At 39.2% G+C, this 13,587-nt stretch overlaps 1 protein-coding gene across 3 annotated transcripts in view; it reads right to left on the bottom strand.

Moving 5' to 3' along the window:
* kmt2bb (lysine (K)-specific methyltransferase 2Bb) overlaps positions 1 to 13,298 on the bottom strand; it is a 28,909-nt gene extending 15,611 nt beyond the window's left edge. Inside the window, exons 1-14 of one of the 3 annotated variants that reach the window (XM_028470122.1) lie at positions 12,928 to 13,298; positions 11,209 to 11,284; positions 7,484 to 10,957; positions 7,196 to 7,377; positions 6,301 to 6,420; positions 6,018 to 6,204; positions 5,665 to 5,899; positions 5,514 to 5,581; positions 4,162 to 4,419; positions 3,920 to 4,026; positions 2,373 to 2,498; positions 1,368 to 1,481; positions 1,130 to 1,276; positions 951 to 1,043 (exon numbers count right to left, since the gene is read on the bottom strand). In XM_028470122.1, coding sequence (XP_028325923.1) covers positions 951 to 1,043; positions 1,130 to 1,276; positions 1,368 to 1,481; positions 2,373 to 2,498; positions 3,920 to 4,026; positions 4,162 to 4,419; positions 5,514 to 5,581; positions 5,665 to 5,899; positions 6,018 to 6,204; positions 6,301 to 6,420; positions 7,196 to 7,377; positions 7,484 to 10,957; positions 11,209 to 11,284; positions 12,928 to 13,257 — 5,517 coding nt within the window. In that variant the 5' untranslated portion in view covers positions 13,258 to 13,298. The remainder of the gene's footprint in view (positions 1 to 950; positions 1,044 to 1,129; positions 1,277 to 1,367; positions 1,482 to 2,372; positions 2,499 to 3,919; positions 4,027 to 4,161; positions 4,420 to 5,513; positions 5,582 to 5,664; positions 5,900 to 6,017; positions 6,205 to 6,300; positions 6,421 to 7,195; positions 7,378 to 7,483; positions 10,958 to 11,208; positions 11,285 to 12,927) is intronic. The other 2 variants (XM_028470124.1, XM_028470123.1) reach the window with 2 other exon arrangements.
* Between the last annotated feature and the right edge of the window lie 289 nt (positions 13,299 to 13,587).

Here is a 13,587-nt window from a genome sequence, read left to right on the forward strand (position 1 = left end):
AACCAGCAACAAGTCGCCATGAGAGAAATGAAGGAAAAGGACAAAAACCTTCATTTACTCAGAAAATACTGATTTCAGTTTTTTTGCAAAATATGCCAGTTAAAGTTCTAAAGAAAGCACTCCAAACCTCAAAACAGTATCGAAGGTTTTTAAACTGTAAACTTCGTCTTTGAAAACGGCTTGTTTTATGGCAGAGCGGCTTGCTTGTTTGCATGTGTGCAATTCCAACATCGATTACCATAGTAAATGTCTTTCGTTATCCACACACTCTTGTTATTGTTTTTGGCAAATAAACTATACGTTGTAAAAAACGTGGCTACTTAAGGATCTATTCTGATTATGAGTCTGACTAACACTGCTCTATGAAGTGTGTGTGCAGCTGCAGCTTAAGTCATATAACTTAGGCCATCTGTTTCAAACACTCACCGGAGCTGCTGAGTCGCTTTCTTTTCCTCCTCAACTTTTCTGACCAAAGAAATAATCCAATTAAGACAATAATCCATTGTTTTTTCCCTACCGCTGCATCGCATTGAGTCACAAACAACACGTCAGCTCATCCGATAAAATTGATTTGAGCAGAATTCAGCGGCTAAAAGTGAAACTGTTTCTGAACGCACGTGCTGCGCTTTGATTTAACTCAATACGGAAGGTGAGGATATTAACTGTGGCTGTGAATTGCATTAAAACAGTACAAACAGCTATTTACAACCACTGTTAGGGGGTTGGGTTAATGCAAAAATATTTTTTTCCTGCCCCTTCGCTGGCTGCTCTGAGGTGATCTTTGAAGACCGTTTTCAACCTTGTGTACTTTAGAGAGTGACAACATTCAAACGGCGCCAACTCCGTGTGTGTGACACCATTGAAAAGCTTGAAATCCACACTTTTAGAATTTATCCGACATGTTCCTCGTTTTCTCATAACCCGTCACCAAATGTTCCTGAAGATCATACCCAGGCTTTCCTCTTTTTGTTTTGTTTTTGGAAAATGGGCCCCAGGCAAGAACCATGATAACAGTTCTGACATCGTTCACACTCCAGCAAAGGCTGTGATGAAAAAAAATAAATAAACATTAACGATATCTATCCATTTAAAAAAAAAATGGAAAACGATAGGACCTGTCTCTCCACACCTTTGAGGGTTTGTTTCTGGTGCCACACACACGGCAGAACTTGCAGCGTCGACAGCACCAGTTTTCCTTGTTCTCCTCAGAAGGGCGCTCAGCAGGGTCAAGGCAAAATTTGTGAAAAGGTTCACAGCATACTTGGCAGTGCAGCATCTGGGAGAAAAAGTTAAATTAATGAAAATCTTTATTGTTGGTTACGTTCACAAAATCCAAATTTCAAACAGAGAGACTTTGTTGGTCTTACCTCATGTTGCCCTTTGCTTGCACAAAGTAAGCAGACATAGGGTGGCATGAGAGGCGCGGAGGTCAGTATACTTAAACCCCCCATATTCCAAACATTATCCAAAGTGTAGTCTTCCTGGTAGATGACAATTCATAAAGGATGAGGACAAAACAGCTGAGAACGGTTATACCGACATACACAGGAAAATGCATGAAAGTTAAGTCTATCATGTCACGGCTCAGGCCATTGTTTTTTTGTTGATCTTTGTAATTGTCAAAAAGACATTACACTGTCAGCATTTCCTGGACGCTGCTGTCATTGGCCAAGTCAAACCGCCTGAATGTTTGTGATTAGCTGAATCATTTAGCCTGTCATTGCCCAATCTCATTAGCTAAGCAGGTCTGGGCCTGGTTAGTAGTTGGATGGGAGATCATCCAGAGGTGTGGCACCTGGAATTCTCAGTGGTCTACATATCTACGTAATATTAGACGGTGCTAAAGAGGTAAGGAATAATTTATGATCATGTTTAAGAGTAGAAGGCGGCCAGAAAGAGAGTAGTAGGCAATTTTGCCTACGCTTCTGGACATCCTTGCTACAGAATATCATGTTTTGTTGTTGAAGAAAATGAAATGAATTTACATTTAACTAAAATTAACAACAATTTTTTTTTTTTTTACTTGACTTAACTTGTTTCATTTCAGCTGACCCAAAGTAGATATATTATTTGTAATAGCGGCATTGGCTTAAAGTCTATCAGCAACACCGTGAAATTATATGGAAATTATTGACAGAAACAAACAAGGAAGGAAATAAAAGGAAAGACTTTTCCTCTGACTTTTGGAGTTGTCACACACCGTGAAGCTAACGGTGTATAAAACACATACTGAACTCTCATCATCAGAAGAACAATGGTTGGTTTTAAAAAGGTCACAAATATCAGGCAAAAAACTGTTATCTCACTGAAGAAATATTTCAGGGGAAATTTCAGAAATAATGTTAAAAAAAAATTAAAAGAATATGGCACACCTTAAAGTCTACACTAATTTTATGAGTTGGCTTGGAAGACTCGACTTCTCGCTGCTCAAATCCATGGGCCAAGGCAGCCAGAACACTGGGAGGGGTCTGCTCTGATGTACCCTGAGTTGAGAAGCCCTGAAAGAAAAACATGACCTGAATGATTAAGCAGTAATGGACAAAACTGGAAGCATGTATATTAGCCTAATGAAGGGTTTCAACTCCACAGGAAATATGAAAGGACCTAATTGGTTAAGCCAGTGTATCAGAATTTTACCAGATTTTTGAGGTCATGTTAACGTCTAGGTTCAAAGCCTATGGTCAGAAATGTTTGACGTCCACTGACTTCACAAAAAAGTAAAGAGCAAATTTGGTGATCCCTTGTCTTGAGGTGCAAATGCATGACTTTTGTGTTGCTGAGTTTTCCTAAATTTGTTAGTTGTGTAAGTCTAGAAACTATTACGGTGATACATTTTGTTTTTTAACATAAGTGCTAGGGAAAAAAAAAACAAAAAATGATCAAATGTGGAGCATTATCTTTTGGCCCATTTTTATGCTTTATGCATTGAAAGAACTTTTTTATTTTGGAATAAACCTTACAAAACATGCTAAAATTAAAGAATTCTTGCAAATTAAACATAAAGACACAGAAAAAGGAATATTAATTTTTCTCTTTAACAACAAGGCATTAGCTCAAAATCCACATCGTCTTCTCATTGGTTTGTGAGTGGCAAATATGTACTGCTTGTATGCCTGCAACAGTTTGCCTTTGAACAACTCAAAGGGGTTACGTATAAAAAAAAGCCAGATACAGAAAGAATCTAGCTAAAATGTATCCATGAATACTTTATTTGCAACAATAAAGTTAAATTCTTAGTCCACCATTCAGCGCCACAATCAACAAACCAGAAAATCCTCCCACATCACCTCACATCACATCTAAAAACCACAGCCAAGTTATGGGGCCATTATTGTAACAAAACTATGTGTGTGCGTAATATAATCTGTGTCTGTACGTTGATTTGTGTGTGTAGAATTAGGATTTGTATTTGTCTGTATTAACTCACTCAGTGCCATTGACGAGATAACTTGTCATTTATGTTTTTTCACGGGGATTCCTAGAAAACACCCTGGCGGAGGTCCCTCATCAAAATCTAAGCTGTGGGGTGTTGTAGTGACCAACTGTGCCCTAAAGATGGCAGCAGTACACCTTTAGATGAGAGATTAGCCACTGATGCTACCCAGTTAAGGAGGAAAGAAGCAGGAAGGAGTGAGATTATGGAGAGAGTGAGAATGTGACGTATCCAGCAGCTCACAGCTCCACATACTAACACAGAACATGTGTGAACCTGAGTGGATTATTGATAATGTTGCAATGGTGAGATAAAACCATCAACTAACAGGGCCAAACAGGTCACCATACCAAGTTAACAAACGTTCCAAACATGTCCTACTCTTAAAGTGAAGTAAAGGTAAACTATTTTGTTCTGTTCTTTAGTTTATATCAAACTTTCCCAGAACTTTAAGTTGATTACCAAATGTGGGGAAATTAACTGTACCTTCTCAGGTTTCCGCCGAATAGATGGTACACGATGTGAGCTGGACTTCCGTTGCCTGATCTCATCATCCGAAATGTCTCCCAGGAATCCTTCGAGGGACACAAAGTCTATTTGGAACAACAAAAAAAAACAACACACATTTAATTTGTGATGGAAAATGCAAGATGATCTGTAACACCGAAAATAAAAAATTTAAATGCTTGGCCTGTTTTAAACACAAAAGTAGAAATGAGTCATTGTACCTTGGCTGAAGCGAGTCCCTGTACCCCTTTTTCTTGCTGGTGAAGCAGAACTTGAAAGGACTTTGTCATCAAGGTCTGAGTCATAATCCACGAGGTCAAAGTAGATCCGTGGTTTTACTACGCGCTTTGGCTGCTTCCTCACCGATGGACTGTGCTCGTCCTCCTGGGCAGCAGATGGTGAATCCGCAGCTCCCTCAAACCCTTCATCATTACTTGAATGACCCCCACTGAGCGATGATCGACACCGCTTTGATGATCCTTACAAAAACACACAATGACAACACATTAAAGCTGACAGTGTTTTTTCGGTAGAGCAACACAATACATGAATAAATACACCCAAATAAAAAGCCCCTCCAGAAAATCACACATTCAACTATTTGTGGGGCGGAAATGGTGATTGATCAGCACCTGATGTCATCACATGTGGATGACATAATACAGCTAAATGTTTATAAGTCCTCTCATGACAGCCACTCTTTTGTCCAAAAGTTTTAGAGGACGGTGAATTCTTCCTAAGGCTTCCGTCTAAATGAGACAAGCCAAGTACGGCAAAACATTTTCAGCGCAGTAACTCCCGATCCTCTGCAGTCATGTAGAGGGACTCGTGTTAGGTTAGGAATCGACACCATCAGAACAATAACACACTCAAAGATCAAATTATTGTGGGGAAATTGGACAATACACTTCACTTCATTTATGAAGCAATGCATAGGATCCATACTAAAAGTGTGCATGCACCAAAGACCTGAAAATATGCGGTGCCAGAAAATATTCAGGTTTAAAAATCCATGTGTAGGCACACCTGCAAGCACTTTTGCCTTAATGAATCACAATCCATCCTAAAGTGAATTCACTTCATATTCTGCACTTGACGCACAAATATTCTACCATTAATTGTCAATCCAAAGCAATGGTTTTTGCATCCAAACAACCTGCTGAATAAAGGAATCATTAATTTTTTTTCATTTAACAAATGACTGAATGATTTTGTGCTCAATTAAAACTCACAGAAAAGACCAGGGAAAAGAAATGCACATTAAAGCGCACCTCATCTGTGGTATGCAGGTTGGTTGAGCATGCAGCATGTGCCTGAATTATGTCCACAAAACTGTTGTGCGTCAGGATAAATTAATCATGTGTTGATGCCACCATGTACCAAGTTGTCAGATTGTAAATTGATTGTATAATTGTATGTACTATGGCTGTAGTTTGAGTGTGTGTTTATCATTTACAATTTTTCACAAACTCTGCAATTATTAACTTTTAATCTCACAAAATAATTAGCAATCAAAGAAAATTAATTTAAAATTTTTTTTTGCAAGACTTCAGAGAGTGGTTAAAAGAAATACCTTTAGGCGCTGCTCTTCCACTTAGTCGACGAGCTTTTCTCTCCTCTACTTGATCACATCTCTTATACCTTGTAGAGGGAAAAAAAGCCATAATCATTAAGTCTGAACATTACTCTGAATTGAAAGAGACTTTAGTTATGGCTATACTTACACACAGCATTGCCGCTTGGTATTGGGACCACCAAACTTTGGTTTGTCGAGACAGTTCACACATCTGCCACAATCGTCCTCATGGATGCAGCCTTTGCAGACCCCACACCTTCGAGAACGATACCCAAATGGTCCCAATCCTTTCCGCTTCATGAAGTTTGATTGCTTTTTGACCTTGGTAATCTTACTATCAGGGGGGTCAGTGCTGTCTGACTCTGATGCAGAACCAATATCTGCTGAATTCAAAAAAAAAATTGCAATGAATGCACTATCAAATTGAAAAGTATAAAAATATTAAAACAGTACATTTTGCAAAAATCATGTAAATGTGGGTGTCAATCATGTGTTCAGTACCTTTAATGACTGGTGTTGGGGAAATGCCAGATCTTTCATGAAGTGGCAAGGCGCTGAGTCTGGGAATGTCATCGGGCACTAAGGCGCGAGGCTGTCCCAGTACAACAGATGCTGCCCGACACACATGTTTTATCCGTGGACCTCCAGCTCTACGAAACTCTTGGCACAACGGAGAGAAGACCTGTGGCTGGTGAGATTTAAAAAAATAATGTATAGAAGTTTGAATTCCCACAGATACACCTTATGGCACTCAGCATATGGATCAATGGATTTGTATACTTACTTGCACTTTAGATGGCTCCGTCTTCACTGGAACTTTAGAATCCAATTGTGTCCTCTGTTTCCTCCGAAGTCTCTTGGAGTTCATATCTTGAGATCTCATTCCAGCTGGGCCTGATAGCAACTAGAGATATTGCACATTCTTTTAAAACATTGTTTCTTCATCTTTATTCAAATACATTTTATTGCTTCTAATATCTAAAGAATAACTAAGTTCCATAAGTAGGTGATGGCCAGGTTTGTGTAGTCATTTGCAATAAAGGCAATAAATTATGTATGAATTCAATTTAGCAGTTTGAAATTACTCTAAAACACATAATCTATCAAAAGGAAACAAATCTAAAAATAAACAATTACATCATTCTGTGATATTCATTAATTTATTTGACCAATATTGAGCCATTTTTGTCTTGAAGCTGGGTTTCCAATGCAAGGTGAAACACCCAATTACGTAAGAACAATCAAATCAACAATCAGAGTAGAATATTTATGAATACACTTGATTTAACGTTTGTTTTACCTAACTTTTTCACATCTGTGGTGGACACTGAGAAATCAAATCCTTATAGTATGTTATTGTGTATGCATAATTTACATGACAAATGTTAAATGGATTATAGTTCATCCTTTTTGTTGTATATTTACTACATATACAAAACAGGTTCTTTGCTTTTAACCCATTCCTTGGGAACAGTCACAGTCCCTGTGGTCCAGGAGATTTGATTTTATTATATCTTATATGATTTTATCTTATATTATTCTGTTATGGGAATGTCTTCTTAATGTTGTATGATTAGGAACTGTTTGGTGGTCGTTCATGTTTTTCTAGTCGGCCAGACATTGTTTAGTTTGGGGACGGCTGAAGTACAAAATTATGGTTGAAGCGATCATAGCCTTACCCCAGAGGATTTAAGCTGCTTCTGCTGGTCAATTTTGAAGAGCTGGACTTTGGCTTTCCTGAGCAAATTTAGCATTCTTTTATTTGCACCAGTGAGACGTGCTCTTTGGGACACTCCCTTTTCCACAGGCTCAAGATGATCTCCTTCAACTGTCCTTGAGCTCTTTTCTGGCTGCAGCTCCACTGTGAATATGATGTAATACATATCAATTATTGATTAGTCATATGTGAAAATGGACAAAATGTTATTTACAATATGCAACCAGATGTTTTATATGTTGTTTATTACCTGATTTGGACTGGGCAGTGTTTTTTCCAACCAAGTTCTCCTTTTTGTTATGCTTAAGTGCAAGGGCCTTGGAGTTCCTCACAGACACAGAAACCTTTCTCACTACTCCAGGACTATCAAGATCTTCTATCTTGAGCTTGGACTTCTCTTTTTCTTTGCTTGTATCCCGTTGCCTGAGGCTTATGCTCATTGCTTCATCATCAAGTCCTTCTGCTAAATCAACAGGAGGCTGAAGAAATTTACTCAAGCTGTCCATCTCTGATGCGCTTTTGTTTTTAGAAAGTCCCAAGTTTGATTTCTTTAACCCTCGATAAATCTTAAGTTGAGCAGTTTGCTTGCTAAATAAGGGAGAATCTTTCTTTTTCTGGACATCCAGGACACTGGGGGGTTCTGAAGGTTTATCATCTGACAGATTTAAAAACAGATCATCACATTTATCTGGTGTATTGTCCAGTGTAAACAGGTCCTCACTAGAGTCATCTGTCAAGCTCCAGTTTAAACCAGAGTTCTTTGATAAGAATTTCTTCTTCTCATTTTTTTCACCATTTTCCTCAGAAAAGAGACTCTCTGCTAAACCAAGACTTTCATCAAGATCATGAGCTGCAAACAAGTCAACATCTAACTGAGCTTCACTCAATATGTCCTCTTCATCCAATGTCAAGATAGGAGATATTGCTCTCTCCGTGCCATCATCTCGCTTCTTTACTGGACGCATTGGCAGGCCCAATTGTAAACCTTTCTTTGGAGAGTGCCTTCGAGGCAGTACAGACATCCCAGCATCATCCATAAACCTTTGAGGGGTCTTGATGACTCGTGAGGACCTTGCACTTACAACAGGCATAATGAAATGCTTGATGTTTTTAACAAACTTTGACTTGCCAGGTTGTGCTTCGACAACATCCGTGTGACCACCTTCAACTAACAAGTCTGTTTCTTCCTGCTTCATAATGTCTTTATCAAGTCCCATTTTTGTCAGCTTGGAAATTATTTTAGAGCGATTTTCAGTCGACGGTTTCTTTTTGTACAGTTTCTGTACCCCAATGAGTTTGGGGCTTAATACCGGTGAAACAGCTGCAGCTACAGGAGTAGAAATCTCTTTTTCACTTTCAAGGTCTTCCTGGCCCGTTGTTAAATTTATAGGAGCAAACTTTCCATCTTTGTTTCTGTGTCTATGTTTCTGACGTTGCCCAATTAAAATTTTTCGCCTCTTTTTTATTTTTTTCAGTTTTTTCTTTGACGCTTTATTTTCAGAATTTTGGCTTTCTGACACAATAGGGTGTTCACTGTCAATCAAATGAATGTCCATTTCTTCTTTGACAGGTGGCTGTAACTGCTCCTCTTCTACTGGAACGGTGCACTGAGTGGGTTCCTGTACAGGACAATCTTTAGCTTCTGGCTGATTCTTTTCTGATTCAATAGGAACAATGTCCGTCTTTACAGGAGTCTCCGTGTTTTTGGATTCTACTGTATTGAGCTCAGTGCTAAGAGGGGTTTCAGGTGCAGGAACAACTTTTCTCTTTACAGATTTCTTTTTGACGACTCTATTCTTTTTACTCTTTCGAGGTTTGGAAGGCATGGGTAGTGGCTTGGGCTCGTTATTTTGTGATTCCATTGCACTCTCTTCTAGTGGAAGACCTTCATCAGGCAACTGTGACTCTTCAGGTGTAATCTCTGATAAATCCCTTTTAGGACTTTCTGATTTTTTCAAAATGAGTGACTGTGACATATCCTTAGCAATGACTTGAGGAGAGTTTTCAGGAAGAACTTGTGAGCTGGAGTCGTTGGTTGAAACCTGCGTGGACTCTTCAGTGTGAATCTGTGGAGCAGCTTCTTCCAGTGGACTTGTTTTGCGTTTTCTTTTCTTAGGAGTCAATTGCTTCTTCTGTGTGAAAGGCTTTGTTGGAAGTGGCTCAATACTTGCTGTCATCCTGCTCCTCAGTCTCCTTATTGGTGTGATTTCAGCCTCCACACATGATGGATTTTTCTCATTTGCTTGATTTGGCTCTATAGGAGCATCCACCTTCTTTTCAGATGTAGGGCTGACCTGCTGTATTAAAAAGGATGGCTTTGATTTTTTATGCTTGCCAGGAGATGAAACCTTTTTAATCTGAAGAGGAGGAACAACTTTTCCATGATCTATTTTTGTGATTTCTTGAAAAGGTAATTCAGGAATAACATCCACAACAGCAGCTTCCACCTGTTTTGGTGAATTTCTCTCAACTGGCACAGCAGCCTTAATTGGAGTATCCTTCGCTGGACTCAATGGAATGACTGGAGTGTCAGTGCTTTTGATTTTTTGAGGGATTACTTTATCTGTTTTTGAATTCCTATCTATTGCCTTTGATTTGCTATTGACAGTGATGTCACAGGGAGTGGATTGATCCTTCGGACTTGATACTTTTGCTGTTCCTTTGTTAGTTTCTGCAGCACTCTGTGGTGGACCTCCTCCTTTCACTAATGTTAAAGTCCAAATAAATTTGCGGCGTTTTTTCTTCCGAGATGAAGTCTTCCTGCTGGCCTGTGCATCATATTTTGGATTTCTAATTTTAAACAACTTCAAACTTGGGACCTTCATTTCCTCTGTTTTCAAAGACACACAAGTCCCTGTTGATGATGGATCATGGTTTTCGTGTGCGGTGCTATTTTTATTCAACCGCTTGCTTTGTCTTCGTTTATCATTTTTCACAAGTGGTTTGGCCTTTAATGTTTGCACAACTTGGGGCTTAGCTTCTACCACAAGAGAGTCACTTTTTTTTGGACTTTGTGGTTTTGCTACACTGTCGGAGACATTTTTAGAAGCTGACGTTGAGACTCTGTTACTTCTTCGAGTCATTTGATTACTTTCATCACTCTCTCTAGTCTCCTTACGTTTCAGTTTGTTAGGATTCAGTTTTGCCTTCACTGGCTCAATTTGTTTTACAGTGTCTTGTTGTTCAGTTAACCGTTTTTCTTTTGATTTTTGGCCATCAACCACTTTGATGGGGCACGAAAGGTCCGTCATCTTCACAGCAGATCTGCCACGTCTCCTAGTTGGTAAGGTCTCTACTGCTTTATCTTCAGTGCCGTGTTTATCCTCCTGTGGTCCCATTTTTAATTTCACATGGGCGCTTACAGTGTGGTCTTCCTGTATATCCTTGGTGTGAGACTGATTCTCTATTTTTTCTTTTAATTTCTTCGCTGCCCTTTTCAGAGGTTCTTTTACAGTTTTTACTTTCCTTTTAGCAACCAACTTTATCGTAATCCTTGGTGCTGCTGATGAAGCTCTGGCTGTATTGGATTGCCCACCCAATTTATGTTTTCCTTTTGTGACTTTTTTGGAATCCTTTGCAGGTTTGACTTTAACGGGTACATCCTGTGGTTCCCCCAAGGATTCAGCATCTGTTGCAGGAACGCGGGGCTCAGATCCATCCACTGCTGCCATTTTAAGATTCCTCTTATCACATTGCCGCCTAGGTTTTGTGCTGCCCTGATTTCCTAAAAATGTAACAAAAATAAAAAAAGGAATACTAAAATAATTAGGGGCTCTTCATTATATGCAAAATATGTCAAATCCAGGCTTATGCATTGCTTATTCATTACTTATACATAAGGAAACCTATAATCTGAAATACTGCCCTAGTTGAAGCAAAAATCTAATATATGATTTGTACAATCTTCTTCTACATATGTACATTTTAGAATCAAGGTATGAAAAACAAACATTATAAAAGTAAGCATTTACTTACCTTTGGAAGAATTTTGTTTGGATGCTTGTCCTTTTGAACCTTTCCTCTGCGTTTCAAATCCTTGGAAATCATCACCCTGGAAAACAATAAGCCATCAATTATTATATTAATTTATAATACAGAAAAAAAAAAGCAATAAATACAACAAACATAACCATACATTAGAGACATTAACAGAAATATGTTGATAGACTGCCTTTTATAGTTCCAAATAGGAGGGGCGGAATTCTAATTCTGAACTGTATTTAAATAGTGCAGTATACCAGAAAAAGCCATTGTGCATGCTTATGTTGGTGCTTGAGACCAAAGAATGGCAATTAAAGATGGCTTTAGAAGCATTATGATAATGAGGTATTTTGTGAATATAGAAGTGCTAAAGGACACATTACTGACAAGTATGTAAGGCAAGTTCTTTGGGGGAAACATAATGTGCTGCAGGTGCTGAAAAAAGACACATTCAAAAAACCCCGGTCCAACAACTTCTGCATGAATCTTGAGTAAAACAATTACACACACTGACTGATACAGTGTAGTGCAATGTGATTGTCAAGACAATTACAGTAATGTACAGTATTGCATCCTCCTGATATGAGAGTGATTCTTAAAAGGATTAGACAAGTACAACATTTAAACAGTAAATATTTGGTCTCTAAATCTCTGGCAACACCATATTTAAAAAAAAAAAACAAAAAACAATTTCATTCAGTACAATTAACTAACATATTGCAATTACAATTTTACTATAAACAATATTACGAAAGCTGCTCCGTGAGCTTAAAAAAAAAAAAAAAAAAAAGTACTATGCTGTGGGAAATTTTGCAGCGTTTATCGAGGATAGACAGTTGGAGAAACATGCGCTCTATCAGGAAACTGTCCGTGCTATGGCTGAACTGGTCTGGTATGCATTTGTATTGGTGACTACCCTCCTACTGTAGTAACGACGATTGTTGCAAAGCTAAAACGAACCCTCACTTGTCCTGAACATCACCAATAGTTCGGAACAAAAATAATTAGTTAAAGTTTCAAATATTCAATCTGATCTTTAAGAATGATGTAGTGTTTCACTTGCATATCACTACAGTAATACGCCCACGCTTCTATAACTAGTACTGCTGCACGTCTCTGCGTTGGAATAAGTGCTATCACCAATAGCAATAGTAAATACAATCTGTCTATCTGACAGTCATCAAAATAACTAGCTGCCATGAGCATAAATCTATCCCAGTTTTTCCTTAACACCCGCGTCTGAACAACGTATGAAAACAGTTAGCAATTAGCCTATTAGCTCTCCCGTTCTTTGTGTTCTCTATTAGCTAGGTAGGCTACAGCGGGCCACGGATAAAATTATTACACATCCTGTTCACTGACATTCTTCTCAGCAGCTCGGCAGTAATACGATAGGGTTAATTACTTTTCAGTATTATTATAACCCTGTAACGCAATGTAGTGGTTAAAGGGTTTAAATAAAACCTAAGCAGCCTCGCAGCTCAGGTGAAGTGGCATTTGTGTTGCGACAGTTCAATAAACGTAACGCTACCCATGCTAGCAGTAGTTAGCATGTAGTGATATCTGAACAGACTAGCTTCAAGGCTAACGCTACGGCTAGCCTTGTGGGAGGATGTTGACATTTCTCCATGGCACTAAACAGGCACAGTGCTGTGGAAAAGCACTCATACAGACACACAAACACAAAATGAGAAGTGAAGTAGAAATACTAACTCCTGGTTCGGGTTGGGGCCTCACCTCTTCACTCCCACTAGAGCTGTATCCAGCCTGGCCGAGGATCTTGTGACTCGCCTCTATCCCGAGTAAGCGTAAGTGAGACTGGTCTTCGTTTAACGTTAGAGCCAGGTTTGCGGGCCTCGGCCCACCGTTATTCATATCATCAGCTTCTAAGCCAGATCGTCCGAGTTGCCATCGCCTCTCAGAGCGCAAACGAGTACGTGATGACCAGGGCCGACCAGGGAAACGACCTCTGGCAGTCGCCGTTCCACCTTGGCCTCCTACGGCAGCTGCGGTTGCTGATCCGCATCCCGCCGCCGCCATCATTGCCTCAACAACAACACACGGACGGCTAGCAGGCAGCTCGAGGAGGGACAAGAGGGAAGGCGCCAGTTGGGAGGGGGGCGCAATGACCCACGGGAAAATGAGTTTTTACATTGATCACTTGGGGGCATGATTGATGGATTGATGGATGGATGGCTGGATGGTTGGGGTTTTCATATTCAATTACGATTACAGTGACAAGCATTTTTTCAAATTACAATTAAATCACAGTTATTTTTATCCTCAGAAATGAAATTGTGATTACGTTATCAATTACAAAAGTGCAATTACAATTAATCACAATTACTGAGCCTGAAACAAATGACCTAGCAA

Source organism: Gouania willdenowi, chromosome 16, assembly GCF_900634775.1.
Source record: "Gouania willdenowi chromosome 16, fGouWil2.1, whole genome shotgun sequence".
NCBI classification, from domain to species: domain Eukaryota; kingdom Metazoa; phylum Chordata; class Actinopteri; order Blenniiformes; family Gobiesocidae; genus Gouania; species Gouania willdenowi.